The 26089-nt window shown below is 45.7% G+C and overlaps 7 protein-coding genes across 10 annotated transcripts in view; 4 read left to right on the forward strand and 3 right to left on the reverse strand.

Moving 5' to 3' along the window:
* The first annotated feature begins 1181 nt into the window (after positions 1–1181).
* Positions 1182–6661, forward strand: LOC108605647 (acidic phospholipase A2 PA4). Of its 3 annotated transcripts, none has more exons than XM_017995432.2 (4): positions 1182–1194; positions 5058–5253; positions 5318–5770; positions 6385–6661. In XM_017995432.2, exons 2-4 carry the CDS (start codon positions 5078–5080, stop codon positions 6479–6481), a joined length of 726 nt encoding a protein of 241 aa, XP_017850921.1. In that variant the 5' UTR covers positions 1182–1194; positions 5058–5077; the 3' UTR covers positions 6482–6661. The 3 variants fall into 3 exon arrangements, with proteins under 3 accessions (XP_017850921.1, XP_017850919.1, XP_017850920.1); XM_017995430.2 differs by lacking the exon at positions 1182–1194 and adding an exon at positions 1282–1440 and having other exon boundaries at positions 6385–6660; XM_017995431.2 differs by lacking the exon at positions 1182–1194 and adding an exon at positions 1484–1497.
* A 1306-nt stretch (positions 6662–7967) lies between these two features.
* Positions 7968–14772, reverse strand: LOC108606723 (nuclear cap-binding protein subunit 1). The gene is made up of 7 exons (XM_017997106.2): positions 14468–14772; positions 13068–14406; positions 12902–13005; positions 8696–9184; positions 8505–8629; positions 8260–8448; positions 7968–8186 (listed from the first exon to the last, which is right to left on the reverse strand). The coding sequence occupies exons 1-7, from the start codon at positions 14508–14510 to the stop codon at positions 8073–8075; spliced, it is 2403 nt and encodes an 800-aa protein (XP_017852595.1). The 5' UTR covers positions 14511–14772; the 3' UTR covers positions 7968–8072.
* Positions 14773–14817: 45 nt separating this feature from the next.
* On the forward strand, positions 14818–17916 carry LOC108606724. 2 transcript variants are annotated; one of them, XM_017997107.2, is made up of 4 exons: positions 14818–15135; positions 15182–15479; positions 15536–17077; positions 17139–17916. In XM_017997107.2, the coding sequence occupies exons 1-4, from the start codon at positions 15018–15020 to the stop codon at positions 17308–17310; spliced, it is 2130 nt and encodes a 709-aa protein (XP_017852596.1). In that variant the 5' UTR covers positions 14818–15017; the 3' UTR covers positions 17311–17916. The 2 variants fall into 2 exon arrangements, with proteins under 2 accessions (XP_017852596.1, XP_017852598.1); XM_017997109.2 differs by having other exon boundaries at positions 14820–15135; positions 15200–15479; positions 17139–17915.
* Positions 17917–18315: 399 nt separating this feature from the next.
* LOC108607239 (cactin) lies at positions 18316–20639 on the forward strand. The gene has a single exon (XM_017997916.2). The coding sequence runs from the start codon at positions 18394–18396 to the stop codon at positions 20587–20589; it is 2196 nt and encodes a 731-aa protein (XP_017853405.1). The 5' UTR covers positions 18316–18393; the 3' UTR covers positions 20590–20639.
* Positions 20640–20641: 2 nt separating this feature from the next.
* On the reverse strand, positions 20642–21233 carry LOC108607240 (migration and invasion enhancer 1). Its single transcript, XM_017997917.2, has 2 exons — positions 21159–21233; positions 20642–21103 (listed from the first exon to the last, which is right to left on the reverse strand). The coding sequence occupies exons 1-2, from the start codon at positions 21224–21226 to the stop codon at positions 20842–20844; spliced, it is 330 nt and encodes a 109-aa protein (XP_017853406.1). The 5' UTR covers positions 21227–21233; the 3' UTR covers positions 20642–20841.
* Positions 21234–21383: 150 nt separating this feature from the next.
* On the reverse strand, positions 21384–23296 carry LOC108605797 (activating signal cointegrator 1). Its single transcript, XM_017995600.2, has 5 exons — positions 23136–23296; positions 22466–23072; positions 21954–22402; positions 21581–21897; positions 21384–21516 (listed from the first exon to the last, which is right to left on the reverse strand). Exons 1-5 carry the CDS (start codon positions 23201–23203, stop codon positions 21446–21448), a joined length of 1512 nt encoding a protein of 503 aa, XP_017851089.1. The 5' UTR covers positions 23204–23296; the 3' UTR covers positions 21384–21445.
* Positions 23297–23409: 113 nt separating this feature from the next.
* Positions 23410–26089, forward strand: part of LOC108606664 (mannosyl-oligosaccharide alpha-1,2-mannosidase IA) — a 44998-nt gene continuing 42318 nt past the window's right edge. Inside the window, exon 1 of the mRNA XM_017996992.2 lies at positions 23410–25030. Coding sequence (XP_017852481.1) covers positions 24464–25030 — 567 coding nt within the window. The 5' untranslated portion in view covers positions 23410–24463. The remainder of the gene's footprint in view (positions 25031–26089) is intronic.

A 26089-nucleotide genomic window follows, 5' to 3' on the forward strand; every position in this document is an offset into this window, starting at 1 on the left:
TATATATGTTAAGTCATATGTATAGCGTAACACTAACGATACACTGAATTATATGGAGGAATTATACAATATAGATATATGCATATATCTAGAAAGGAAACCAATAAAAGAAAACCAGAACTGAAAAGGTTTAAGTTAAGCTCAACAAAATTCTAAACTAATTTACATTTTTGTCTAACTATATACACAAATAATAACACACTTTTTTTTTTGCTTAGCTTTTAAGTACCTTTTATTTGCAATAGCAATATGTATGAATTTGTTTTTTTTTTTTTTGAAAACACTAGTTTGTATATTTAATAAATTTACACCAATTTCAAACTTAACTTTTGTTTTGTTGCACAATTTGAAAATCGATTATAGTGAATTACAAACTTGAAGCTGTGGCGGCCGGCTGATATGCAAGCTTAAATGAGTGGACATTCCTAGGCCCATCTGCTTGCGAAAGTTGTAAATTGCACGTGAAATTGTAAGTTTATTAGAATATCTATAAATTTAAGCGTAAGGAATCACTCAATCGTGTTTATATCTTTACAGTATATAATATATTTATAAAGGCAATATGATTATAGCCATTGGTGAGCACGAAATTGGGCTGCAATGTTGGAAAATATACATATGGCGCCAAGCTCAGAGCTAACATAGCAACTAACATAAGCATAATAATATAAAGTTGTGGCGGCCGGCTGATAAGCAAGCTCAATTGAGTTGGCAGTCTTTGAGCTCAATAACTGAAAACTGTAAGCTGAATATGAATAAACGATTAGAAGATTTATATTCAAGAGTAAGTAAATATTAAATATTTATATTTCTAACATTTTATTAATATTAAATTAAAACTACATGGCTTAATCACAAAGCACAAATATTGCCTGCTAAGCTTGAATGCAGCGCCAAGCGCTGAGCTTAACATAACATAAAAGACTGACTAACATTACAGACAGCTGTTTTGCAAACTTAACATAGGCGCGCAACTTTTGTATAGAATACAAAACAAAAGCTGCGCAGGTTTTTATTCCTAAGGCATATTTTACTTTTATAGCTTTAATAGTTGTAGCAATTTCTTATATATAGTTGTATAAGCGCAGGCTATGATAATAACAAGTTTATAGCTAATAACAGTTTGCCGAGTGCCAGTTTCAAATTCGAATATTCAAACTTCTAAGTTCGTCTGCCTATGACCGACCGTTGCGCGTAAGTGTGTATGGGTGTGTAATTTCGTGGTTTCGCTTTCAACGGCTGCTTTTCAATTTTGGCCAAGTGCATGTTTAACAGCGCTTAGCGCGCCAGAATCAAGTTCAGTCGCGCCGCAAACGCGTTGCGGAAATGTTTTATTGTGAACATCTTCGGCATCGATAAGCAAACAGTCGTCCTGGTCTCCTAGTTAAACACAGTCGGTTTAACTAACTAAAGCTAACACAAATATATCGTTGAACGCAGGTAAACGGCATAGCCGGAACGCAATAAACGCCGGGATTGAAACAGAAAAGGATACAAGTTACTATTGCTATATTTTTTTGTATTTTGCTTTTTTGTTTATACTATACGTTATGTTATTTGTGCTTGTGCGTATTAACTTGGCTATGAGAGCCATTGCACGTGGTACGCGGCTTTCGTCCTTGCTCCTGTTGACACAGCTGTGGTTGTTGTGGTTTTTGTCGCTGGCTGTCTTTTGAAGGTCATTACGCACGAAAGCTGAAGGCCACAACCACTACAACCAAAGCGGCAAGTGGGAGAGAGCAAGCGACGAGAGTGAGAGTGAGAGAGTGAGAGTGGAAAGGACAGGGCGGCAAAGGAAGATGGCGCGCATCTTTGATGAGTGTAGAGCAGAAGTGAAAGGAAGTGCTTAGGAAAGAAATTGAATTCAATCAAAGCCTGCAAAATATTGCCAGCTTTTGATATTTAATACGTTCCAGTTTTAAATTAAATATGCAAATATTTATAGTTCAACTATAATTGCTGCTAATGTCAGTCTGTCTGACTGTACTTGCTAAAAACAGCACAAGGACTAAGCAAATCAACAATTAAACATTGCACACCCATGTAGACACACACAAACGCAACGATAAAGTTAATAATGTTTAACTGGCAACTAGCTTAAGACGTAGTAGAACTCTTAGACATTTGGCATTTGGATTTTGTGGACACAGTGTCAACAGAAAAATTTGCCTAAACACTTAGAAGCATCAAGATAAGGATGGCCTTAGGCTCAGGCACAGAAATTCGCACCTAGTAGTTTGTTAAACTGTGAAATTTGTACAGTGATTAGCATGCGGCCGGCCACGCCCAGTTGTTGGTGGGGGGGAGTTCTGTGGGTGGGTAACTTCCGTTAGTGCAAGCTAAGCAATTAACAGTCGCTTTCAATATGGAAATTGAAATTGAAACTGGCGGTATTTTTTCAATTAACGCTGCTGCGGCTGCTGCTGCTGCTGTTGGTAACTAAGACAGGCTTTTGTCTTTTAACTCAGTCTTAACCTTCACGGCAAGCTCGTTCAATGACCGCCACTGTCGTTGCCACAACTATAAAGCGACAGCACTGTCAACGGCTCAACAGGCATGTCCCTCACATAGACACATTGCTCTTCAACTTGACCCCATTCTGGCAAGGATTACGAGCTGCTAACAAAGCGCCGTTCATGCAGGCTTGGCTTCTATACAAGCTTAAAGCTGCTTTGGCTGTTGGCTGCTGGCTGTTGGCTGTTGGCCTTTGCCATGGACTTCAAGGCATTACACGTTGACGATTAAGATCATTTTTAAAGCCACAGCAATTACACACATACATGTAAGCTTCAGTTTAGTGGGCGGCGCAGGGCGGGCGGGGGTAGGCTGTCAAGCTGGACAGTTAAAATTGTTGTTTATGACTCTCAAGCTTGTTTTTTATTTTTTTATCAGAATTGTAGCTGAAGAGTGCCGTGACATTCAAAATGCAAGACAACAAAAAAAAAACAGTTGTTATTTTTTTTTAAACCAGTTTTGATGCGTTTCGCCGCTGAAGGGCAAAGGCAGTTGGCTTCAAGCTTAGACACAGTTTTAGCTTCAGGAGCTGTAGCACAGTAGCGTTTGATTGATGTAGTTTGGCCCCCGCGACACGCCCCCATGACCTCTGCCCAGTTAAGTGCAACTGTTGAACAAGTTAATGAGCTGAGCTGAACATAAAGCTAAACTAAAACTAATTGACTACCGCCGTACTAGCTACAAGTGTCAGCCACTGAACTTCAACTCGAGCTTGGCGAGAGAGAGAGAGAGGCGGAAGGGCTGTTCGCTTGATTTGGCGACGCGGTCATTGTACTTGGATGCCAAAGCCAAATCAAAAATTGTATATAAAAATACAAATAATAATGCAAATATTTATAAAATAAACATAGCGCATGTTTTGGTTTTCTTCAACGCTTACGAAAAGATAAATAAGAGACGAAAAAAAAATAAAACGGAACCCCAACTCTGCAGCCGATCAATAAACAAGATCAATGCCTATTTATGCCATCGAATTAAAAAGCATTGACATTGAAAATTATGCGAATGAATCGACAATAGTTGCTCGCTCGCTCAAGTGTGTATGTGTGTGTGTGTGTGTGTGTATATTATATATAGATAGACGTAGATCGGTCAGGTCGACAGTTCATAGCTACGCCTCGAGATCTCGATCGACAATCAATAGATCGAAGATCATTTGACTGACGCTTGGCCTATTGTTGCATAAATATTGCCCGACAACTTGCGAATTAAGATTGATCGCTGTTCATTTATTTATAAACATTACATACACACATGTTTCAATTGAACACCCACAACAACAACGGCAACAACAACAATAAACAGCTGTGCATATAATACCCACATTAATAATAAAATGTCATCATTAATTACTAGACACTTGTCTGTCTGCCCCGAATGCTGCAACTTCAACTTGAACTACATACGAGGCCTAGAGACAAAGACAATGCGCGGGACGTGACTGTAAATTGTATCAGGTTCGACGCCCAGGAATTTATATTTCATTTTTTCGAGTGCCGAGAGCTCAACAAATATTAACTTTGATGACATTTTTCTAATGTTTGCCTGAGCTAAACATTACAGTTTTTGATTTGTTGCTCAAGAAATGTAAACAAATGTGACAAATGCATACCAAAGATTTATAAATACAACCGAATCTATATAGTAAAGATAAATCTTCTCTCAACGTTTAGCCAATCCAATTAATTTCAAACAGTTCAGTTCTAATTCTTTTTATTTAATATAACAGTTCAACTTGTTTGCTTTAGCTTCAATAAATAAATCAAGTGAATTTGGGCAAACTTCTTTTGAATATCAAACACAACCTGACCTATCCTAATTTCTGATATTTCTTCTCTTAAAGTTTCATTCATTAAGCTTCTAAATTGTTGTCAATTTGCAATCTTATAAACAATAGAGCACAGAACTTGTTTCCAAAATAACAAGCAAATTATATATTATTATTAGCTTGGCATAATTTTATAGATTTCTCAATCTGGATCTAGTTGCTTTATCTATCTATATGCCCTAGATCAAATTCACAGTAGCCGTCACAGTTTATTTTAATGCTCTCGACTTAACCTTGAGCCGCTAAGAAGAGTTGCTAACGTGATGAGGGCATGCCACGCCCCTTTAAGCCCTACCCACATACACAAGAAGCGCTAAAGCGCGCAGTTGAAATTTAATTAGTTAACAATTCAGTTTCAGTTTTAGTTGTTGTTGTTGCCAAATTGTTTAGACGATTTCGTTTTGCAGTTTGTTTTGATCGCAACTTTTGGCAATGCGCAGACATTGGAGCCAAGCTCGGCTTAAGTGGCAAACGGCAAACAGTGGTTAACAGCATTGGTTTGTTGGCCTTTGCTCCACTGTGCAGCAGCAGCAGCCGCAGCAGAGGTCAACTGAGAGCTCGAAGCGGTTGTGGGTGCGGGTGCGGGGATTAGGCCAGCGCCTCCATTCAGCTGCTAATTAGCCAGCGATAGCGATAGCGATGGCCCACATTCGGTTTCGCTTTTGTTGCTTCTATTCTCAGCGTGTTTTTGTTTTTGTTTTTGTTTCTGTTTCAGTTGAAGGCCTCATTGAAGCTATGAAGCCGCAACTGGCGACGTCGACGTTGACGTTGCTGCTGGCGCTGACACTGCTGCTGTTGGGCCAGGCGCCGCCGCCCAGCGCTGGCTCCGCCGTGCTCATCTCCGACATGACCATGACCATGATGGTGGAGCTCTCCTCGCGCCATCCCTTTTGCAAAATGCATACAGATCGGTAAGTTAGCTACTCAGCTCGCTCTCAAATAATTGTTAATGATCTGCTTTGGATGCTTGGACAGCGGCGATATACAGCGCATGCTGCTGCAGTCGGATCCGCGGCGCATACGCCAGGTGCCGCGCGAGTCTGTGCTGGAGCTGGAGGAGGTGTGTCGCCATCAGGGCTCGTATGGCAATGAGTTCCGCGGCGGCTTGGGCTTCATTTATCCGGGCACCAAGTGGTGCGGCCCGGGCACGGCCGCCAGCAGCTATGAGGACTTGGGCGCGCATGCTCGCGAGGATCGCTGCTGTCGCGAGCACGACATGTGCCCCGATGTGCTCAACGTGGGCGACTGTCGACGCGGCCTTTGCAATCGCGGCACCTTCACGCGCTCCCACTGCGACTGCGATGCGCGCTTCAGGCGCTGCCTGCAGGCGGCCAATACGGAGACGGCCAATACGCTGGGCGCCATTTTCTACAATGTGGTGCAGGTGACGTGCTTCCAGGAGCGCAGTCCCTGCTCGGCGCATCAGAGGTTCGAGGATTATTTCTATGCACCACCCACGGCCAGTCAATGTCCGGCCGAGTTTCGCCAGGCGGAGCTCTATGTGCCCACCCAGCCACACAATATAATTGCCAAAATACTGGCACATCCGCTGCCCCAGGGGCGTGCGCTGGACACGCCCATTGCACCGTTCAAATACAATGCACAGCGCTTCGGCGTCAAGCTGGCCAGTGTTGGCCTGGCGGCAGTCAATATATTGCGTGAGGTGGTCCAGCGGCCGCGTCTACTGTGGGAAAGTCTGCATGCGCCCGTTAGTCGCGATTTGCCGCCAGGCCCCGCCGGCTCTGGTTACCGCTATGAGCCGCCGCCCAGGCCCAGGCCACGGCCAAGTTATAGCTACGGCTATGGCTATGGCTGGAGTTGAGCTGAGCCCGTGAAGACTGTGCCCACCCCCCGTAGTATTAGTAGTCAGTAGTCACCTAGCTCACGTCATGTCACGTGCACGTTCATTCGTTGTTAAGTAGCCGCACCGTTAGCCATCAATAAACATAAGTTAATGTGTCTCCAAAGCATGTGCATGTTGTCGCTCTCCTTCTCTTTCTCTCTCTCGCTTTGGCACTCTCTATCTTTGTTCTCTTTCGCAGAGCCGGCTACAATCAAACGGAACAGGACGAGATCTGCGCCCAGTGGCAATATCAACCCTCGGAGAAATATGTGCCCAGCCAGCCGCGCACCTCTTAAACTGTCGACACTGGCACTTGGCTACAAATCTACAAAAGAGCATCCATACATATATATTTACAATAGAGCATATATATATATATATATCGAAAATGTATATTTATGTATCTCCCTCCTCTTATACGCTGCACACACCTGATGCCGGATCCGGATACAGAGCAGCGCTAAGCGCTGAGCGCTGAGCCACTGACAATTATATATTTTCATAAATATATATAATATATATATATATCATATTATATATGTACACATATATTTAATGATCAGCGAATAAACTTGCAAGCAAAACGCATTATAATTTGCTTAAGTATTTTAGCTCCTTCCAATTGCAGGATTTAAATATTCAGTTCGTTGCTTAAATCTTTTTTGCTTAGCCAAATTTCATAGCAAAGCTGTCCTGTATTTGTTATCCTTGCGAGTCCAAAAGCACATGCATATTTGTGCTTCTGGGCATCAAATCTATCGAATTGCATACCAGGATATCCAGGATTACACAAAAAAAATTTTCTGAAAAAATTTACAGGGGGTTAGTTGCAAAAAGTGGTCCAAAAACACAAAATGTCCTTTTATTCAGAAATTACAAGGACTACAAGGATATCCTTTGGTGTCCAAGTAGTGCTCCTTGAAAGCTCTTAGAATATACCACTTTAAGGACGAAAGTCCTTACAGGAGCTGAGAAAATCAATAATTACCGTATACAGAAAATACCCCTTATCTCCTGAATGCTTGCCAGGATCAGGACGAAATTAGTGCCAAACTATTCCTTTTTAAAAGGACTATTAGCTGGGTGAAGCACATCCGGATCGCCCTTGTAGTTCCGGAGCAAACACGGATTTTGTGTTTTTGGCCACCTTGCACGCGGCCTGAGGCTGAAAAACTCTAAGTTGATGGACAATTAGATGACCCCATATTTTTTTGATGCAGATCGATAGAGTTTCGTCCTGTGAGTGTCGCGAACCAAAAGTTTTGAAATTGTGACCTGATCCTGCCGGGATATGGCTACTTTTCTCTAGGGTATTGACAGTGCTTGGTAGCCCTTGGTGGTATGCAACAATTTTTGTAAAACGCTTGAAATGCACAAAAATGTTGCATAATTCAAAGGAGAAGCAATGACCAAAATTCAGACGCAAACCACTTTTTGAGACACTGGCCTGGTTTCAAACCACTATATGCGTCCTGGCTAACTATAACTAAGCGAAAGAATGTCCGATTGGAATGTTTTATAACATTTAATGTTGGCATTGCAAGCACAATTCCATCAGGGCTTGTTGTATGCAATTCAAATTGAACTTTGAACTCATTCCGATATTAAAACAATAGACAATTGATTGAGGAAACTTTGATTTATATATTTTGTATTTCAACTTGTATTACAAACATGTCTTCGTTTTTTACTCTCTATTACTATAAATGTAATTGCATTTGAAGCTACTGTGTCTCTGTATATGTGTGTGTGTGTGTATACTTGTGTGTGTGTGTTTGTTTCGAATGCAATTATATACAAAAAATTGTTATAGGCTAAAAAGCGACGCCGAGCAAATGCAAATGCTGTTGTTGTTAACTGTTTATGACGCCTATGGAGAGGCGCTGTTTAGGCACGCAGGGCAACAAACTGCTGGAAGACCTCCAGTATATGCGAGTCCAGATCTGAGGTAAAGAGCAACGTTTCCAAGGTGCTGCTGTACTTTTGCACTTGCTCATGATGCTGCAAGCAAAGCAAAGTAAAGTATTAATAAACAGATTGCAATTGCAGTTGGTCAGTTAGTTGGAGCACTTACCATGAGGAAGACCTGCTGCAGACGTCCAATGGTCCAGCGGTACCAGTCTGTGTCCGGATCAAGACCATCTGTATCGGAGCGCAGCAAATGCTCCGAGAGTATCATGATAAAGCGCTGAAAGACAATCAGAAACAGACGCTTCTGATTGACATTGGCTGCTTCCAGTTTCTCCTCCATGCGCTCGACCAGCTGCAAAGCAAAGTAAATTAATAAACACAAACGTAAGATTATAAATAAAAGCGCACCTCCTCTGAGGGTTTATCCGAATGTGTTATGGGCTTCTTGCGCTTATGCGACGAGTCCTCATCCGTGTCGCTGGAGGAAGAGTCTGCCTTGGAAAGCTTATCCTTAGCATCCGCTAGCTCAGTATCTAAAAAAAAACAAAAGCGCATAAATTATAAAATGCAAACAATTGATTAGCAACTGTTTGACTTACTTAGTTTGATGACATGTTTGTTCATCTTCTTGACCGTCAAGTGCAGAATCTCCCAGAGATACATTTTGGTAAACTCGCTCGTCATCTCCTTGGAGAATATCCAGGTGGCCACCGCTGAGCAGTCAACGATTTGCAGTTTCAGCAGCTTATCAATCAGCACGACCATCATCTGCTGATGCGTTGACCACAACTCAAAGATGTTGTGCAATATGCAAATCTGCGCCTCCTCCGTCTCGGCCAGGGCACGAAAGACGACATGGAACTTGGAGATGGCAGCAAAGCTGTGCGAAAACGATTTCGAGCCCAGATTGAGCAGCGTCTGGACAAAGACATCAATTTTGAGCGCATTGAAGCTGCCATCGGACATCTCCTCGCCGCTGTAGCCGCTGTTGGGTATTTCCTTTAGGATATTGACAACCTCCTCGGGTGTGCACTTTTGTCGAATGGCCACCACCAGTTGATGCGCCACAGCAGTGCCAGGCAGATTAGCTGCAGCATGAACAGAGAATAGAAGAATTGAATAAACTGTTGACACTTTCGCTAGCAATCAAAAATGTACAAAAAAATTATGAAAAGCTATAGCAACAACAAAAATTGCATTAACTTGTGCGATTTGTGCGCTCTGAAGTGAAACCAAGCAGCAAGCGGCGGCTGCTGCCTGGTGCGTTACTAATGACGATGCATGCCGCACATTTTCGGTGGCAACATAAGCCCCAAAAGCATATAACATGCAATTTATTGGCACTTGCTATGATTATGTCAATGAATTGTGCAGACAGCAACAGCGACAACTAATGCGTTAATTAGGCTCCCATTTGTGGCAATGCGGAATTAGTCACAGTGCTTGCAACAACAACAACAACAACAACAATGCAGCGTGTCAAGATCAGCGAGTGTAAAGTTCGCACAGCCAAGTCCAAGCTGCTGCTGCTGTTTACTGTTTGCGGTTTTGGCCTTTTCATTTTTTGGCTTATTAGCATTTAGTTTGGCTTAACGTTCACGGATCTTTGATTTTGTGCGCAAATTGAGCGTAACACAGCCAAAGGCAAAGCACAGGGGCGCCTTTAAGATCCCAACCCCATTTACATAGCAGCTGAACCGCAACGAGTTGGGCTGGCTAGCACCAAGTGCAGTTCAATGCTAAAAATCGAAGGCTGCGCTGCAAACAGAAAGAAATCGAAAGAAATTCGATATCGAAAAACAGCTAAACAGTTTCGAATCGTAGCTTGCGCTGCTTAGTTTGTTGGAAAGTGTTTTTGTTTTTTTTTTTGTTTTTAGCCTAATCTTTAGCTAATCTCTACAGTTGGCTAGCGGCAGAACTCGAGCAAGGTGAAACGCAGAAGAGTTCCGTTCAGCGTTCGGCAGCGAAGCGAACACAACTTTGGAAGCCTACATATCTCAAAAGGGCATCGCAATGAGAGTGAAAACACCCACAAGCTGCCAAAATACAACGGAGCTCTAGAGACATCCGCGCATAATGTTGCATAAATGTGCGCATTACCCCCGCCCCCGCCGCCGCCCCCGTGGAGGAGCTGCAGCTCAGCTGAGAAACGCGCACATCTATTGCGAAATCTTTTGAAGCGTCGCACTTCGCTGCGCCAACGAAAGCGACAGCGAGAGCGGAGTTAGCTTTTGGGCTTCAGTTTTGACTTCAGTTTCAGTCGAACTCCAAGACGCGCGTCAAGCACATGTGTGTCCATAGAGCTGCTAGCTGCTAATTCAAATATTTTTTTATTGTGTGTGTGTTTTTTTTTAATGTGACTATGCGAATCTATTTGTTGTTAATTCTCATGAGCATTGTAAGTCAAGAGCGGCAACAAACAGCAAAATTCTGAGCCCAGACGCTAGACCTTCTAATATAAAATCCCTAATTCACATTCAAGTTCAAGTGTCTGTCTGTCTGTCTCTGCTCCTTTGCAGCTGCAGCTGCCGCTAGTGACGCCCATTGTTGCCAGGGATGTGCTGTTGACACCCAAGCCTGGACAGCAGCTGAGCGGCAAGCGCTTGTATTACTTGGAGCAGGCGGAGCAGAGCGAGTCGCGCGCCTGGGAGCGCACATTGAAGCATGTCACCTATGTGACGCTCTTTACGGACGCCGCTGTTGGCGCTGCCGGCGGCAATCTCAGCCAGCTGCATGACTATCACGACTTTCTGCAGACGCCTTATGTGCCAGCTGCGGATCAAACGCAGTTGCCCTCGTCGCGCTTTGGCGACATTGTCACTTTGGCCAGCGGCAGACTGGAGTGGTTTGCTGCCAATGGCAGTTATCGCTTCATAGAGGGCGCCACCACTCAGTCTGCTGCTGCTGGCGCTGCTGCTCCTGGCAGAGAGACGCGCGCTCTTTGGCAGGTGCAGCGCATACGACATCGCGAGCCGGAGTCGCAGCCTCAGCGCTTTCACTACGAGCTCAAGTTCAGCATCTCGCCGTTGACGCTCACACATCCCAGCTGGCCACCCCAGAGCTATATACAACGCGAGTCGGACTATCCGCAGAGCTTTGGGCGCGTTGCCTATGCGGAGCAGCTGGCGCAGCGTCGCCAGGATCAGCGACAGCGCTTGGAACCGCAGGCGACCTTTGTGCGTGGCATATTCCAGTCTCCGCCGCCGCCAGCGCCACCCAACTTGAACATAGGTGAGTATTTGCAGCTGCCGCACGAGTCAGCAGCCGCCATCAAGCAGCCGTCCAAGCTGGAGCTGCTGCCGGGGCTCTTCAATTTGGGTCTGCGTCCCAATTATATACCGGCGACCACCTATCGGCCCAGCTATCCGCTCAAGTTTAATGCGCCGGAGCGTTATCCGCTGCCAAATGAACTGGCTGGCAGTGATGCTGCTGCTGCTCCACCAGAGGCTACTCCAGTTACGCATCACTTTCATCATCATTTCTATATGACGCCCAATGGCCTGATCGAGGCTCATCAGCCACGTCCGTCTGTGAATCTGCAAGAGCTTAGCACGCCGCCGCCCGCTTATCAGCATCATCATCATCATCATGGGCAGCATCATGGACTAAGCTATGAGTCGCTGGAGTCTGGCGAGGATCAGCCGCATCTGCATCACCAGCACCAGCAAGCGCTGCTGTCTAATCCGCAGCTGTATCCAGGTAGGTACAACAATAGAGTCGCAGCTCCGCACATGCTCTAAGCTTTATACTTGCAGCCTATGAGCAGCCGAGCTCATATCAGCGCTTTAAGCTGCCACCGCTGCTCATCTATGCCGGCTCAGGCGGCAGCACCACAGAGAGCGAAACACAGGAGGCGCATAAGCAATTTGTGCATAGCGAGCCGCTGGAGGAGACCATCTATCGCTACTCGGAGCCAGATCCGTTGTATGTGCAGGAGCAGCCAGTGGATGTGCTGCACTTGGAGCAGGAGCAGGAACCGGAGCAGCAGCACGAAGAAGAGAAGCAACAGTTGCCAGTTGAGCTGGAGCAGCAGCTTCATGCAGGCAGTCAGAAGCAACTGGCCACAGCTGCAACTACGAGCAGCAGCACCACCACAACAAGCACCACCACAACAGCAGCTCCAACTGCAGTCAGCACGCCCGCCAGCTTTGTGTCCAGTTCCACCAGCAGCACTCCCTTGCGCGCCTTGAGTCGCTATCGCAGCACGCCACGTATTACGGCGGGCAGATCCACCACAACCACCACCAGCACCACAACAGCTCAGCCCGCACTCAAGTGGCAAGTGCGACGTCGTGAGAATGCCACCGACAGCAAGCCCAAGAGCAGTCAACGCCTAGAGTCCAAGGTAGCGTTTCCTAACTCAACAACAACAACAACTACTACACCAACAACAACCACTACAACAACAACGCCGCTGCCTGTGCCGAACAAGCGTGAGCTGGTCGAAGTGCTCACGCAAAAGTCGGTAAGCAAATCTGTCAGCATCAAGGTGGGTGAGCATGGAGAGGAAGTGCCCATTATAGTGGAGGATGTGGATGAGCAAGAGAATGAGGTAAAGCGCAGCTAAATCAGCTTAATATTTAAATGACATTTGTTAGTTTTAAGTTGTTAAACAGCAAAGAAAGTTAATTGAGATTGAGAGCACTGTAGATTTTTCTAAAAAATCATAGTATGTATATTAAATATTATTAAATAAACGCTGAGAATTGCAATGATTTTAAATATTTAACAATGCTTTGAATGCTTTCAAACCATATGCATTCCATTTCGATTATAAGTTTGATTTCTTAGCTTGGCGAACTCACCTGCATCCTCGTTGGCGTACTTGTAGTTGGGCACCGGCGTCACCGGTATGAGCTTGCCATATGTGGTGGGCATCATCTCAGTGATGCGCTGATGATAGGACAAGCTGTGAAATGTGGATTCAGATGCAGTTTAGTTTGTAGCTTTGTCTATGTTTAATTCACTTACCGCAGGCATTTCTGTAGCACCTCTTGTATGAACTTTGGACGTGGATGCTCGCAGTCGAGCAGCAGGCAGCTGTCCCACTCGTCCCAGGACCAGGTGAACTTAAAGTTACTCAAATGGTAGCTGAACCAATTGACAAAGCGATCGAAGCACGAAGTGTTCATTGAATCGATGCGCATGAACAGTATCTCGGTGGCTTGGGCCAGCACCTGGGGCAGTGTGCCTGGCTGCAGTTTGCAGAGCTCGATCAGTATGGAGCCATAGCAGATGTCCAGATAGCGTGGCGTCGGCATGTGGAAGAGCTCGGCAAAGATAACTTCAACAATGCAGTACTCGAGCGGTATTTTATGCTTGAACGGAAAGTTGAGCAGCTGGGCAGCGCAGTCCTTGCGCTCATGATGATGCGTCTCGATAATGTGATGCAGATGCTCCTCAATCAGAAAGCGCTCGATGGAGTGGGCGCCTGGCAGATTGGGTCCATCTGGGCAATCGGTGTAGTCAAACATGCGGTATACCACCCAGGGCATGGGATACACAAAGTTATCGTTGTGCGGCGGTGGTGTTATCTGTGGCAGATTATGCTGCAGTGCCTCACAGAGTATGGAGTCGAAGACCAGGTACGGACGTGGTATATGCTTCTCGGCCCAGTTATCCTGGCGCAGCTTGCGTATCTGTGCCCACAGGCAGTCCAAGTACTCCTCCTGTGGATGCGGTGCATCCGAGGACCAAACGCGCAGCGCATTGTGATGCTTCTTGGAACGCTTGTTCAAATAGACTTCAATGCGCAGCAGCAGTGACTCCAGCGCCGACTCCTTCTTTTCGTACAGATCGCGTCCCACCCAGGGCAGCGTGGCTAGCACCGCAAACACAAACCAGTCACGTCTCACCTGCGGATTTGTATCCTCATTGGACACATCAATCATGGTATCCAGCAGCTGCAGCAAACTAGTTGCAGAGATTACGTGGCAGTTAACCAAATCAGCCAGAAAGCGCAACGAGTAGCGTGCGGCATCCCAGCGACAGAACTTGAGTGACTCCTTGAACGTTTTCACCATGTGGTCCACAAACTCGCCACCGAATTTGTAGTTTTTGGCATTCAATAGACCCACTAGTGTCGTATACACTGTGCATTTCTCTGGCATGCGTACGGCACAGTCCGACAATATGCGCAAAATCTTAAGACGAAATGTACCCAAATCAGCCTCAAGCACTGAGACAAGTCCCTCGAGATTCGACTCCACCGACGAGGTGCTGCGCTCGCCCACACGCAGTATAAGCGACTCTAGGCGATCCTCTATTTCCTGATTCTCTGAGACGCGGCGGCGCTTATTGCGCCTATGATCTGATGGCAGTAGGCAACAGCGGTTAGGCATATTGTTTATAACTTATAAAGCGTTACTTACCATAGCTCTCATCCTCAGTATCGTGTGCGCGGCGACGACTCATACTTAAAAAACAACTTAGCACACTTATAATAAATCTTTTGAAGCAATAGTTGATGGGCGTTCTTTTCCAACCGGCAAAGGCAAGGCGAAAAGATGTGTTTGCTGTACTGCGGTCAAATTGGACAGGCCACAGCTGGGCACTTGGAACGATGTAAGTTGCTTGCACGCAACAGCAAATTTACGTTAAGATCAACAAATTCTAGCGTAAAAAACGTGCAAATTAGAATAAAAAATAAATATGCTTCTGCATTTCACTGTGCAAATGTTCAGTGTAACCAGCTTTTGAAAACATGTCAAACGTATCAAGCTCATGTTGTGGAGGCACGCATTAATTTGTGTGACTGTCGATAGGTCGCAGCAAAATCGATATGCCATCGGTGTGAACTGCTGCCAATTGTTGAGGCTTGCATTTTGTAGTCTTTTTTTTATATATTTTATTTTTTGCACTCGAAATTGTAAATAATTTAATGAAACGTAATTGAAACGAGCTGTGTGTGTTCGTGGTGCCATGGATCAGTTCTCGCATGACTTGACCCTCGCCCTGGAGGAGACCTCGCTAATGGATAGAGCATGCGGGGTTGGTAGGTGGGGCTCGCGTCGTAGAACTCGATCAACGGGTAATTTGCGTAAGTATCTTTAAATGTCGACGTTGCTGCTACACCAACTAAATAGGATATTCCTCAATGGCAGCTTGCGCGCCGCAGCCGACTGAAGATTCATCGAGCAGTCCCACAGACACACTAAATATTAGCGGCCCTAGCCATGGACACAGCCATCATGCAAACCCCAACGCCAAAATGGATGGACTGGAATCGCAGACATACTCTTTGCTGCCGGCGAGCGATTCAGATGACAAAGGTGAACCCATGTTGCCACTGCGTCTGCCTGGCAAAGCAGTAGCTGCGGTGCGCATGGGTATTGGTGCTCTAGAGTCGGATTCCCTAAACGAAACCACTTTTAGTCCAGCCAGGTAAGCTTAAGTTAAAGTGTCCCAACCGCTTGCTTAACAACAACTTCATATTCCAGATTCTATAAGCCAAATTCAAGGCGAAAAAGAAAAATCAAACGCATGTCCATGGAGTTTGAGTTTAGCAAAGATAGCCAACAGCCAACGGGCTCCCCACATAGCTTTACCGAATCACCACTGCAGCCGGGCATGCTGAGCAGCAATCCAACGGCATGTGCCTACAACACGGGCACCATACGCAAGCGTCTGCTCAAGACGGACGCCGCACGCTCCAATTTGTTTTTTTGTGGCAAACGCAAGCGTTCGAATCGCGACCGCTATCACGAGCATGAACAGGCAGCTGGTTGCGCTGCTCAAGGCGGTTGCAGCGGCAAGTTGCACTCTTCAAGCATGCCACGTTATACGCACATGGAGGATTCTCGCATGCGGCCACGCAGCTATTCATCCACATCGAAGCCGCCTAGCGATCGGCTGTTGCCATTGAACAAGGGACTACTGTCCAAGATTGATCGCATGGCCCAAACCCAAACACAAGAAGCACAAAAGACTGACAATACATCGAACATGGAGGAGGAGCAGCAAGAACTAGAGCTACCTCAAAATAAGCAAGCGACAACAGCAGCAACTGCTGCCACAGCAGCAGCAAAGCAATCGGGTGATTTTAGCATGGATACTGTAGTGCCAGTTAACGATATTGCCTCGCTGATTCATCCGCCACTAAAAACGCCAGCGCAGCAGCAACAACCATTGGATTGCTGCAGTGGTGCGGATTATCAGGCGCATCGTAAGAAATCGCAAAACATGCGTATGATGAAGGCGCAAAGGCGACGACGCTTTTGCCAGACGCCACAGTCGCTGGAAATGTCCATGGACTGCAGCGATCTGTGCGATTTTCTTAGCTCCAGTTCGCTGAGCTCCTCGTCGGATAGCGAGGATGAACACAGACGTCATGATACAGATCGTGAAGGCGACGATGAGCTTACCGATTGGCCGGGCAATGAGTTTGCAACTATCAGCAAGTACGATCCCAAGCGCAAGTTGACGAAAAAATCGCTGCTGCCGCAAATACGCTCCGATGAGATCATAGGCGAGGATGATACGCTCATGTCGGGCACGGAGGCAAATGAGTTCCTTGGCGCTTGCCAATCGCCGGACGCTTTGCAAGACTTGTCCCGTTTTCAACCTACTGCCTGCTCGGAGCCCATAGAGATTTGTGGCGCCGGCAGTGGTGCGCGTCGTGGTTTCTTTGATGCCAACACTAGCCCAGACAAACCCAATGGCGTGCCAGTGGTCAGACAGATTGAAAGTGAAATGTCGGGAGAAACATCAAATCCATTCCTGTCTTCCTCACCGCCGCAGAAGCTGCAGGAGGTGCGCGAAATACGCGCTGGCTGTCGCCGCATCAATGGCGATCGTCCGGGCTTCAGCATTAAGCTGAGCGTCAATGAGCGCTTGGCTCGTTTCCTACAAGATGCGCGCCAGACACAAATACGCTTACCGGATATCGAAATCTATGAGCATGATAGCTTGCTGAATCTGGCCACGCTATATTCGCTCAACATGGTCGTTGAGCACGGCTGCACGGTGCTGACTAAGACGAGGTAAGTGTGCCTCTCAAGCTGCCAACTTTAATATCAAATAATTTAATATTGTTTATAACAGAAATACAACGCAATCGGTTAACATTGATCCGCAAGGCAATTTGGAACAGCGGCAGAATGTCTTTGGTGACTTTAAGCGACGCTGCTATGGCGACGGCAATATTACTGCTCCAGAAGCTGCTGCTGCGTCGGCGGCCAGCAGCGCTGCCAACGAGCTAATACCAGAGAAGTGAAAGCAGGGCACCAGGTCAGAGCACAGCAAAAAGAGCCTAATCAACTGCCAAAAGTGGGCGTGACAGCAGCAGCGTCTACCTGACGATCGACGTTGTCCTGTCCTGCCTGCGGCTGTCCTTAGCTGCTAGCGGCTGAACTGAGTGAATCAATTTTTTTTAACTATTTATTAAGTTTTTAACATGCTTAGCTAATGTCGCTTTTTAACAGAGTTTAAATGTATGTATGTACATACATATATACGTATACATAATTATGTATATTGTATAATAATAAACTCAAAAGCAAGGGGGGGGTGTAGCAGCGTAGGCCGGGGGCAAAGCGCATAGAAATTGTCTGTTTAACATAAAACACCGCTTTTGCGGTTGTTCTTCTTGTTATTATTGCTGTAATCGTTTTTGTTGTTGGTCGTTGACATCAAATGCGCTGTTAAGAGCGAGATAGCAATAGCGTATGAACGACAGAGAGAGGCACGCGTATGAGAGGGAGTCGGCTGCTTGCTTCCAATATTTAACTGAAATTGTCTTGCGATTTATCCACTGTACAAAATTTATGTATATTATTACGTTGTTCTGTAAGTTATGTATTCGATGTAAATGCGTATATGAATATACAAGTCAATATTATGTTCATATTAAATGCAAATTATAAATGTAAAAATTGTTATTGTAATGCTGCCGACAGTTTTAATTTCAAGTTCAAGTTCGATGCTCATTCCACGATTGCTAATTTATCGATAAGCTTGCGCTGAATTTAAAAGCAACGAACTTTTCAGCATCAGGTTCCGCCCATCAGTAAAAGAGCGTTGACTCTTCATTTGAATTTGCCCGCCACAGCAATAAGAGAAAGAGAGTTACTTTACGAGCTGAAAAATAAAAAAACGCATGGCAAACAACACAAGCGAACGTAGAAGGATGAACGATTTAGTTCGTTCAATTCAGTCACTATTGTTCGCTCGCTCGTGGGTGACCATCACTAAGCTGCTGTAATAAACAGCTGTTTTGCAAACGCTGCATAAAGCATAGTTTTTTTTCCTATATTTATTGGAAACGTTTGAAAAAACCGCAAACGTATATAAAACAAAAATGCCCAAGGAGAAATCCAGACGTCGCAGCCGCAGTCGCAGTAGACACAAGCAAACCGAGTATAGTCGCAAGCGTAGCGTCAGCCGGGATAGACGCCAAAGTGATGCTGTGCCAGTTGAGAAGCGGGAACGAGAGCGCGAACGCGAAAGGAATAGGGACAAGAAAAGCGATAAACACAGACGCCGTGACCATCGCAGTAGAAGCCACAGTAAGCGAAACCACAAGCGCAAGGAGCGTCGCACCCGCTCCAGCTCCAGTTCCAGTTCATCCAGCTCAAGCTCTAGCTCATCTGATAGCAAAGGAAAAGACAAAACTAAAGGTACAGCTAAGGATAGTACGGAGTCTAGCGCAATAAAGCTGCTGCGCACGCTGGAGGAGCGACGAATGCGCGAGCAGGCACAACGCCAGCGTGAGAAGGAGCAGATCAAGGCTAATGAGACCCCCGAGGAGAAGCGTGCTCGAAGGCTGCAAGAGAAACAAGCCAAGGAGTCACGTCGTCGCGAGCGTATGGGCTGGGACAATGAGTACCAAATGTACTCCAATGAGGACAATCCCTTTGGCGACTCAAATCTCACCTCGCACTTCCATTGGGGCAAGAAGCTTGACGCCGAGGGCCTATCCAAACTGTCAACCAAAACCGTGGAGGTGCTAACTCTGCAAAAGCAAGTAGAGAATCGTCGCGAGCTGGAAAAAGTCAAGAAGCGTCGTCAGGAACGCGAGCTAGAACGTCAGGCACGCGAGGATGATGCCATGTGCCTGCAGCGCTCCAAGGAGGCGGTGCAATTCAGAGAGTGGCAACGCCAAGAGGATCAATTCCATTTGGAGCAAGCACGTCTACGCAGTGAAATACGCATTCGCGATGGACGTGCCAAGCCCATTGATCTGTTGGCCCAGTATGTGGCAGCTGGTCAACAGGAAACGGAAATGGAACAAGCGCTGGAGATGCAAATGCATGAACCGTATATGCTGCTGCAGGGGCTGGGCATAGAGGAGCTGGAGGATCTACTGGTGGACATTAAAGTATACGAAGAGCTGGAGGCGGGCAAACATATGGACTTCTGGCAGGATATGGTTACCATTGTGCAGGATGAGCTGCAAAAGCTGCTCAAGAAACAACAGAGCGAAGCAAACACGTTGAATCAACGGAGAGATGGCATACACCAGAGCGTGGTCAAGGACGTGTCGGATATATTTCGTGGCAAGAATGCACATCAGCTGCAGGAAATGCGTGAACGCATTGAGAACAAGATACATGGACGCGCCGATGGCGTTGATATAAGCTACTGGGAAAGTTTGCTGTCCCAACTAAAGGCGCACATGGCACGCGCACGGCTGCGGGATCGTCATCAGACATTGCTGCGCGAGAAGCTGCAGATGCTGAAGCAAGAAAGCGAAAGCAATGCGGATCTCAAGATGGAGCAGCAGCAGCAGGAAGAGGAGGAGGAGCCAGAACCAGAGTCGGAGACAGCGGATTCACCGATGGAGCAAGATAATCCCATGCAACTACTGCTGGCGTCGGCGCGACTCTACCAGGCAGGCAACTACTCGCCTGTTTATCAGTCTGACTCTGAGTGCACTGCTCGCCGCATGAATCCCGACGAGGAGGATTCACAAGAGGGTCTAGTCTATGAGGAGAGCGATGACGAGAAACGTGTGCAGCGCCAGCGCTTGAACTTGCTGCATCCAGAGCGTGCACAGGAGACGGCAGCGCCATTAAGCGCTCAGGAGCAACGCATGCGTAGCGTGGCGCGTCAAGGCATGCAGGGAGATGAGGCTGAGTTCAGCGTGGAGACTACGGTGGATGCTGTGCCTCAGCTGGCCACCGACAAGTATCGTCCACGCAAGCCGCGCTACTTCAATCGCGTGCACACGGGCTTCGAGTGGAATAAGTACAATCAGACTCACTACGATATGGACAATCCGCCACCAAAAATTGTGCAGGGCTACAAGTTTAACATATTCTATCCGGATCTTATGGACAAATCACAGACGCCACAGTATTTCCTCACGCCCTGTGCGGATAATGGTGACTTTGCTGTGCTGCGCTTCCACACCGGTCCGCCGTATGAGGACATTGCGTTTAAGATTGTCAATCGAGAGTGGGAGTTCAGCTATAAACGCGGCTTTCGCTGTCAGTTCCACAATAATATCTTCCAGCTGTGGTTCCATTTCAAGCGATATCGCTACAGGCGTTAAAAACAAACAATACTTCATTTGCTATATGCTTTTTTTTTAGAAATAAATTAAGTCCATTTATTAAAACATTGTTTTGATTTCAAGCATTGCCTGGATGACAGTGTGTCGCTTGTTTACATTTGTTTGTCTTAACAGTCATAAGCAATTTGAGGTGCAGCAAATCCTCTAATGTTTAAACAATTACATGCTAAGTTTTGCTAATTTTGTATTAAGTTATCACAACCAATTATATTAGCATTTAATTTGGTTTGTTCACATTACGCTGCAGTCCTTTATTGGAGCCGCTTCCACCGTTTGTACTAATTCACCGCGTTCTGCTCGCTTCACTTGGTCCAGTACGCTGTCGTGTTGTGGAAACGCCAGTCCAGCTAGCTTGGAGTGCACCAGCTTTTCATCAATGCTCACCTCAAAGGCTCCACGACGTCCCTGCCGGCAAGTCACCTCCAGTCCTGGATGCGCAGCTATCAGAAACTGCCGCAACATCTGGCATTGCGTTGCAAAGTTGCATTTGCCGCTATAAACACAATATTGTAATGTTCATTATTTTGGATACGAGGAATCACACTTACCAGTACTCAATATCCACATTAACCATTACATAAATTTTCAAATAAACAACAATTCTGTAAGCTGTCATTTGCTTACTGTTAGTGTGTAACAGCAAACGACACTGTTAATGTCAGAAAAGTTATCAACATGTTAAGTTCAGAATGGCGCCAACTTTGATTTTAAGAGGTACGAGCAGCTTCATTACTTTTAACATTTGTATATAATTTTCATTATTTGTTTTACATTTACAGGTAATGGAATTGCTAGCTAAATTGATTTTTAACAAACATTTTAAATGCCCAAAGGCTTAGCCTTTGTTGGCTCTGGAACGCATTAACGTCTTGCAGGCAGCATTGTGTGTCTTCAAAGGTAGCTCATCTGTAGGAAAATGTAAGTAAATATACAACTCATATGCATATAATATTCTTTTGGGGATACTTACAAATCTTGTGTTCGCCATGTACAGGCAACAGCAACGGCAGCTGCTCCGGCTTGGAGCAGACAAACACATAGGGACTATCGGACTCGCCGTTGGGATAGAGTTCACGGTATTCCTCCTGCGGAAGACAGTTGTTCACATGCACGCAGCCCAGCAAACTGCTGGTGGGATAGGATGTGGGAAACTTTAGGTTTTTATCGTTATAAAGCACACGGTAGAACTCTTCAAGTTGAGAAATGTCCTCGGCACGCGGTTCTTTAGTGGTGGAGGCAATCCAAAGGCGTCCGCGATGTTCGCTATACCAGACGCGACCCTCATGCCTGCAAGTAAGTTACAAGTTTGAAAAGAATAGATATATATCAATAAATATGTTTACTTTTTAATGCCTGCCACTAGCATTGAGGCCCAAGGCTGATGCATGGACAGGCACTGCCGCATATCCTGCATTTCTAATAGCTCTTTGTCCTGAACACGATTATAAACACGTTCCAGGCCATCGTCGTTTGGTGCTGCAGTCTTTGATTTCAGATCCTTGGTTGCTTTAAATACAGGTGGCTTGGCCACATCTAAATTGCCTGGCAATCTCATGGCAGAATGTCCAGTGATCGAGCTGCCAATGCCAGCAGATTTTGTGATAGCGGCCAGTTGACGCTGCAGTTGTTGTTCATACTCCTTGGTGACGGGGTGCTCTTCAGGTAGCTCACGTCCGGCAAAGTCCACCTTAATCTTGCGTTTAGTGCGACTTCCGTGCTTTAGTTCATAAAGTTCGCTCTTTAACTGCTCAAATTTCTCTCGTTCAGCATCTGATAACCAAACCGAATTTTCCTGCAGAGTTTACGTAAAAAATAAGCAAATTAATAAGCATAAATGATAAGACTTGTAAGCTACCTGAAAGTAATCCAGTTCATCATCTATGACTGTGGTACGCTTTTCGCTGTTGCGATCATACTCCAGAAGGCGATCACGCTGAGCCAATGCATCATTTTGTGATTTTTCCATCTGTTGTTGTTGCTGCTGTTTTTTTGTTAGTTTACCTTGCGTCTTGCTGTTGGCACTACGCTGTGCTTTGCTCATTAGCTGCTCTTCCTCGTTCGTATATACAAGCTTGCCACAGCAGACACATGCGCCACTGCCTTCCTGCTCGCATACTATGCGACCGCAGCCCATACAATTATTAATAAGCTTATGCTCCGCTGCCTGGCAATCACATTTCCGACGTCCCTTAAGCAGCATTGTGTCGCCCAGCAGTTTGCCATCGTTAGAGTAAATGTTAACATATTTTCCTGACTTTTTGGTAGCTCCTCCGACCGGCGCCGCGCTGCGCTGCGTTGGCGGTGAGCTGCCAGTGAGTTTTCCTTTGCTTCGTGGCTGTTTGCCGCTCAACAGCATGCGACGACAGTTGAGCAGAAATATGCGATGCTCCTCATTATCCTCACTCAATAAGTTCCCAAAATAATTATCAAAATCATGGTCATCCTTTATTGCCAATATAGCGCTAGCAACGAAATGAATTATTAGCTTTAATTTAGCAGAATAAATAAAAGTAAGACATGCTTACGACATCATTTCTGGTGTTACCACGCAATCCAGGCAGCTGGATAGTGCTTCGCTCAACCATTTTTCCATGTTTTTGTTGTGAAGTTCCAAAGAATATTATTCACTTGTTTCTGTTAGTTTAATGGCCGACAGTGTGTTACGATAAATTATCGATAACAATCGCTTGCACTCTGGCAACACTTTGACAACAACAAAAAAAAAACTATGCGAATTGCAAGCTAAAACAAAATACAATAAATATTCGTGCATAATGAAAGCAATGGCAACATTTTAAACGCTCTACCGCTCTCAAACGTGATTGTTTAATGCTCCCGTCTGTGATCTAATGTTTAAAGTTTATTAAATACCGTAAGAGTATGCGTGAAATTTGCAATTGACAACCGAGACGCGCTCTGCTGTTTATTGAATTGGCCTCTCTGTGTGCGTGTGAGTGTGTGTGTGCATGAACTGTGTGAGTGTATGTGTACGTCGAAGCCAGTGTAATTTGTTGTAAATAGCATAGTCTAAATAAGTTTAACTGCGTGCGCTGCGTTACTGTTCAAATAGAAAGTGGTAACGACCGCAGCAGCAGCAACAACAACAACAAACGCAGCGTCAGCAGCTGAAAAAGGCATTGGCAAAAAAAAAAACAACGAGAAAAAAATCAAAGCGACGTGTAGACAGTAGCCGTCGCAGTTTCAGTCTCAGCTCACCCTCACAGCTGTAAATCTGAATTGTCGCCCACGCAGAGCAGACGTCATACAGCACCTCCCCCTATATACGCCATACTGCGTAACGGTACATTTGCATTAACGGTAGATGCCTGGCTGTTCGTTTGTCTGATAAAACCGCCTGAGTGTCTCACTTGCTCGCACGCTGTCTATCAAAAAGCTATTCTGCTGCCGCCAATGCTCTGCTTCTTCTTCTTCTTCGTAGACAATTCATACGCCACATTTACTGTGCTGTGTGCTGTCGGCGTTGACGTCGCTGCGTTTTAACTTGTCACGCTGTGATTTTCGTTTGATTTATTTAACAGTTCTCGCGTAACGTCTAATAGCTAAGCAACTAAATACTGTAGTCGAAGTACAATAAATGACAAAAACTAAATACTCATAACGGTAAAAAATGCAATTGCTTAAATAGAAATTGATGCTGCTACTGCGGAGTGCGCCTGCGTTCTTTTTTTTTTGTGAATGTGCATGAGTGTGTGTGTGTGCGTGTGTGTGTGAGTGTCTAACTGCATATGTTTAGTAGCCGGCATAAAAGTCTGCGCGCGGTTAAACAGCTGAGCGGCGCCTTTTAAATACAACACACATACATAGGGGAACTTTAAACCAAACGGCTAACAAAATGTATCGAATCGGTCCAATTGGGCGTAAATCAAACTTCCATTCGCGCGAGAAATGTCTGATTGGCCTCGTGCTGGTGACGTTGTGCTTCCTCTGCTTTGGCGGCATATTCCTGCTGCCGGATAACTTTGGCAGCGAGCGCGTGCTGCGCGTCTACAAGCACTTCCAAAAGGCCGGACCCGAAATTTTCATACCAGCACCACCGCTGGCAGCGCACGCTTCGCGCGATGAGGATCCGCATATAATGGGCGATCGCGAGCGCCTGCAGCAGAAGATACGCGCTGAACTGGGCGACATACTTGAAGAGCCGCAGGCAGCGGCGGCAGCCATCGGTGTGGCACCGCCCAATGAAGCTGCCGATGCTGAGCCCGTACCAGTGGCGCAGCAAGAGCAACCTGTGGAGCAACAGCAGCCGCCCTTGGCGCCCGCTTCAGCAGCGCAGCCAGATGATACAACGAGCAATAATAACAACAATGCAGCCTACGCTGCTTCAGCACTGAAACTGCCAATGGGCATGGGCAGAGAATTGGAGCCAAGCATGCAGGAGAAGCGTCTGAAAGTTAAAGAGGTAAGTGGCAAATACGTAATATTAGCGCAGCTTACGCTGCTTAGAGCGTCGCCCCCCACGCTGCTCTTGAAGCAAATTACTGTTGAGCTTTGCTCTTTATTATATTTTTTTTACATCTTCGCACTCTCTAACTGAATTCGGCGCCTACATGTGCTCCAAATTCCAATGCTCGTGTGTCGTTTTATCAGCATTCCGGCTGTCTCTCCTCCCTCGCTGCCTCTCTATTTATAATTGTTTGCCAATTGTGCTGCTGCTTCTTCTTATTACTATTGCTTCTGCACTTCCGCGCTGCTGCTGCTGCTGCTGCTGCTGCTTCGAAATGCCAAATCACAACAAATTGTCATATTTCGCTCTCTCGTTTGCTTCGCTCTCGCTCTCTCGCTGCTTGATTCAACTAAATTGCGTAGGCAGTTTGCATCTTTGAGCAATTACGCTGACCTGATTACTGCGTTCTAGGCGATCTACAATGTTGTTGCCGTTGCTCACTCGGTTCATCTCGCTGCAGTAATTGGATTCATTTGCTTATTTATTCAATTGTTGATATTTCATACATACATATGTTTGCTTGTACGTTGCTTGATAAATAATTGATTTTTTGTGTTTATTTTTGTTGCAAAAACTGCAAGATATTAAATTTCTACATTAAGAAAATAGGTGCTGCAAATTTGCTTGTACTAACAATTTTTTTTTTGTGGCTGTTCGATAAGCATTAATGGAAAAATAGTAATATGTTTTCGATTGCTTGAATTTTTGAACAGAACTGCTACTACAGCAAATATATCAGTTGTTTATTTTTTGGGACAGCAAAAGCAAAGCAGATAATAATGAATATCATTGTCTGATAAAATAAAAACTACTTCCAATTTAAAGCTGGCTGTGTCTAAACTGTTGACGTGCACTGTAGCTAACAGTAAAGCGAGCTGAGATTTTAGAATATTTATGCACTCGTTGTATTCTGTGTGATTGCTGCGCTAGTATAAGCTGCTAATCTTGCCTAATTAGTTTCCGCAACACGTTCACACATACACTCAAACGTGTGTGTGTGTGTGTGTGATTTTG

This window comes from Drosophila busckii, chromosome X (genome assembly GCF_011750605.1).
Source record: "Drosophila busckii strain San Diego stock center, stock number 13000-0081.31 chromosome X, ASM1175060v1, whole genome shotgun sequence".
Taxonomy (NCBI): Eukaryota; Metazoa; Arthropoda; class Insecta; order Diptera; family Drosophilidae; genus Drosophila; species Drosophila busckii.

Coding starts and splice junctions, on each gene's coding strand:
- LOC108607239 (XM_017997916.2), top strand. CDS start 18,394: ATGCCCAAGGAGAAATCCAGACGTCGCAGCCGCAGTCGCAGTAGACAC.
- LOC108607240 (XM_017997917.2), bottom strand. CDS start 21,226: ATGACAGCTTACAGAATTGTTGTTTATTTGAAAATTTATGTAATGGTT. Junction 21,104..21,158: donor AATGTGGATATTGAGTACTG/GTAAGTGTGATT, acceptor TTGTGTTTATAG/CGGCAAATGCAACTTTGCAA.
- LOC108605647 (XM_017995432.2), top strand. CDS start 5,078: ATGAAGCCGCAACTGGCGACGTCGACGTTGACGTTGCTGCTGGCGCTG. Junction 5,254..5,317: donor TGCAAAATGCATACAGATCG/GTAAGTTAGCTA, acceptor ATGCTTGGACAG/CGGCGATATACAGCGCATGC. Junction 5,771..6,384: donor CCCTGCTCGGCGCATCAGAG/GTTCGAGGATTA, acceptor TCTCTTTCGCAG/AGCCGGCTACAATCAAACGG.
- LOC108606723 (XM_017997106.2), bottom strand. CDS start 14,510: ATGAGTCGTCGCCGCGCACACGATACTGAGGATGAGAGCTATG. Junction 13,006..13,067: donor GTGCTACAGAAATGCCTGCG/GTAAGTGAATTA, acceptor CACATTTCACAG/CTTGTCCTATCATCAGCGCA. Junction 8,630..8,695: donor CAAACATGTCATCAAACTAA/GTAAGTCAAACA, acceptor GTTTTTTTTTAG/ATACTGAGCTAGCGGATGCT.
- LOC108606724 (XM_017997107.2), top strand. CDS start 15,018: ATGGATCAGTTCTCGCATGACTTGACCCTCGCCCTGGAGGAGACCTCG. Junction 15,136..15,181: donor TCGATCAACGGGTAATTTGC/GTAAGTATCTTT, acceptor CCAACTAAATAG/GATATTCCTCAATGGCAGCT. Junction 17,078..17,138: donor ACGGTGCTGACTAAGACGAG/GTAAGTGTGCCT, acceptor TGTTTATAACAG/AAATACAACGCAATCGGTTA.
- LOC108605797 (XM_017995600.2), bottom strand. CDS start 23,203: ATGGAAAAATGGTTGAGCGAAGCACTATCCAGCTGCCTGGATTGCGTG. Junction 23,073..23,135: donor GTAACACCAGAAATGATGTC/GTAAGCATGTCT, acceptor TTTCGTTGCTAG/CGCTATATTGGCAATAAAGG. Junction 21,898..21,953: donor CTAGTGGCAGGCATTAAAAA/GTAAACATATTT, acceptor ACTTACTTGCAG/GCATGAGGGTCGCGTCTGGT.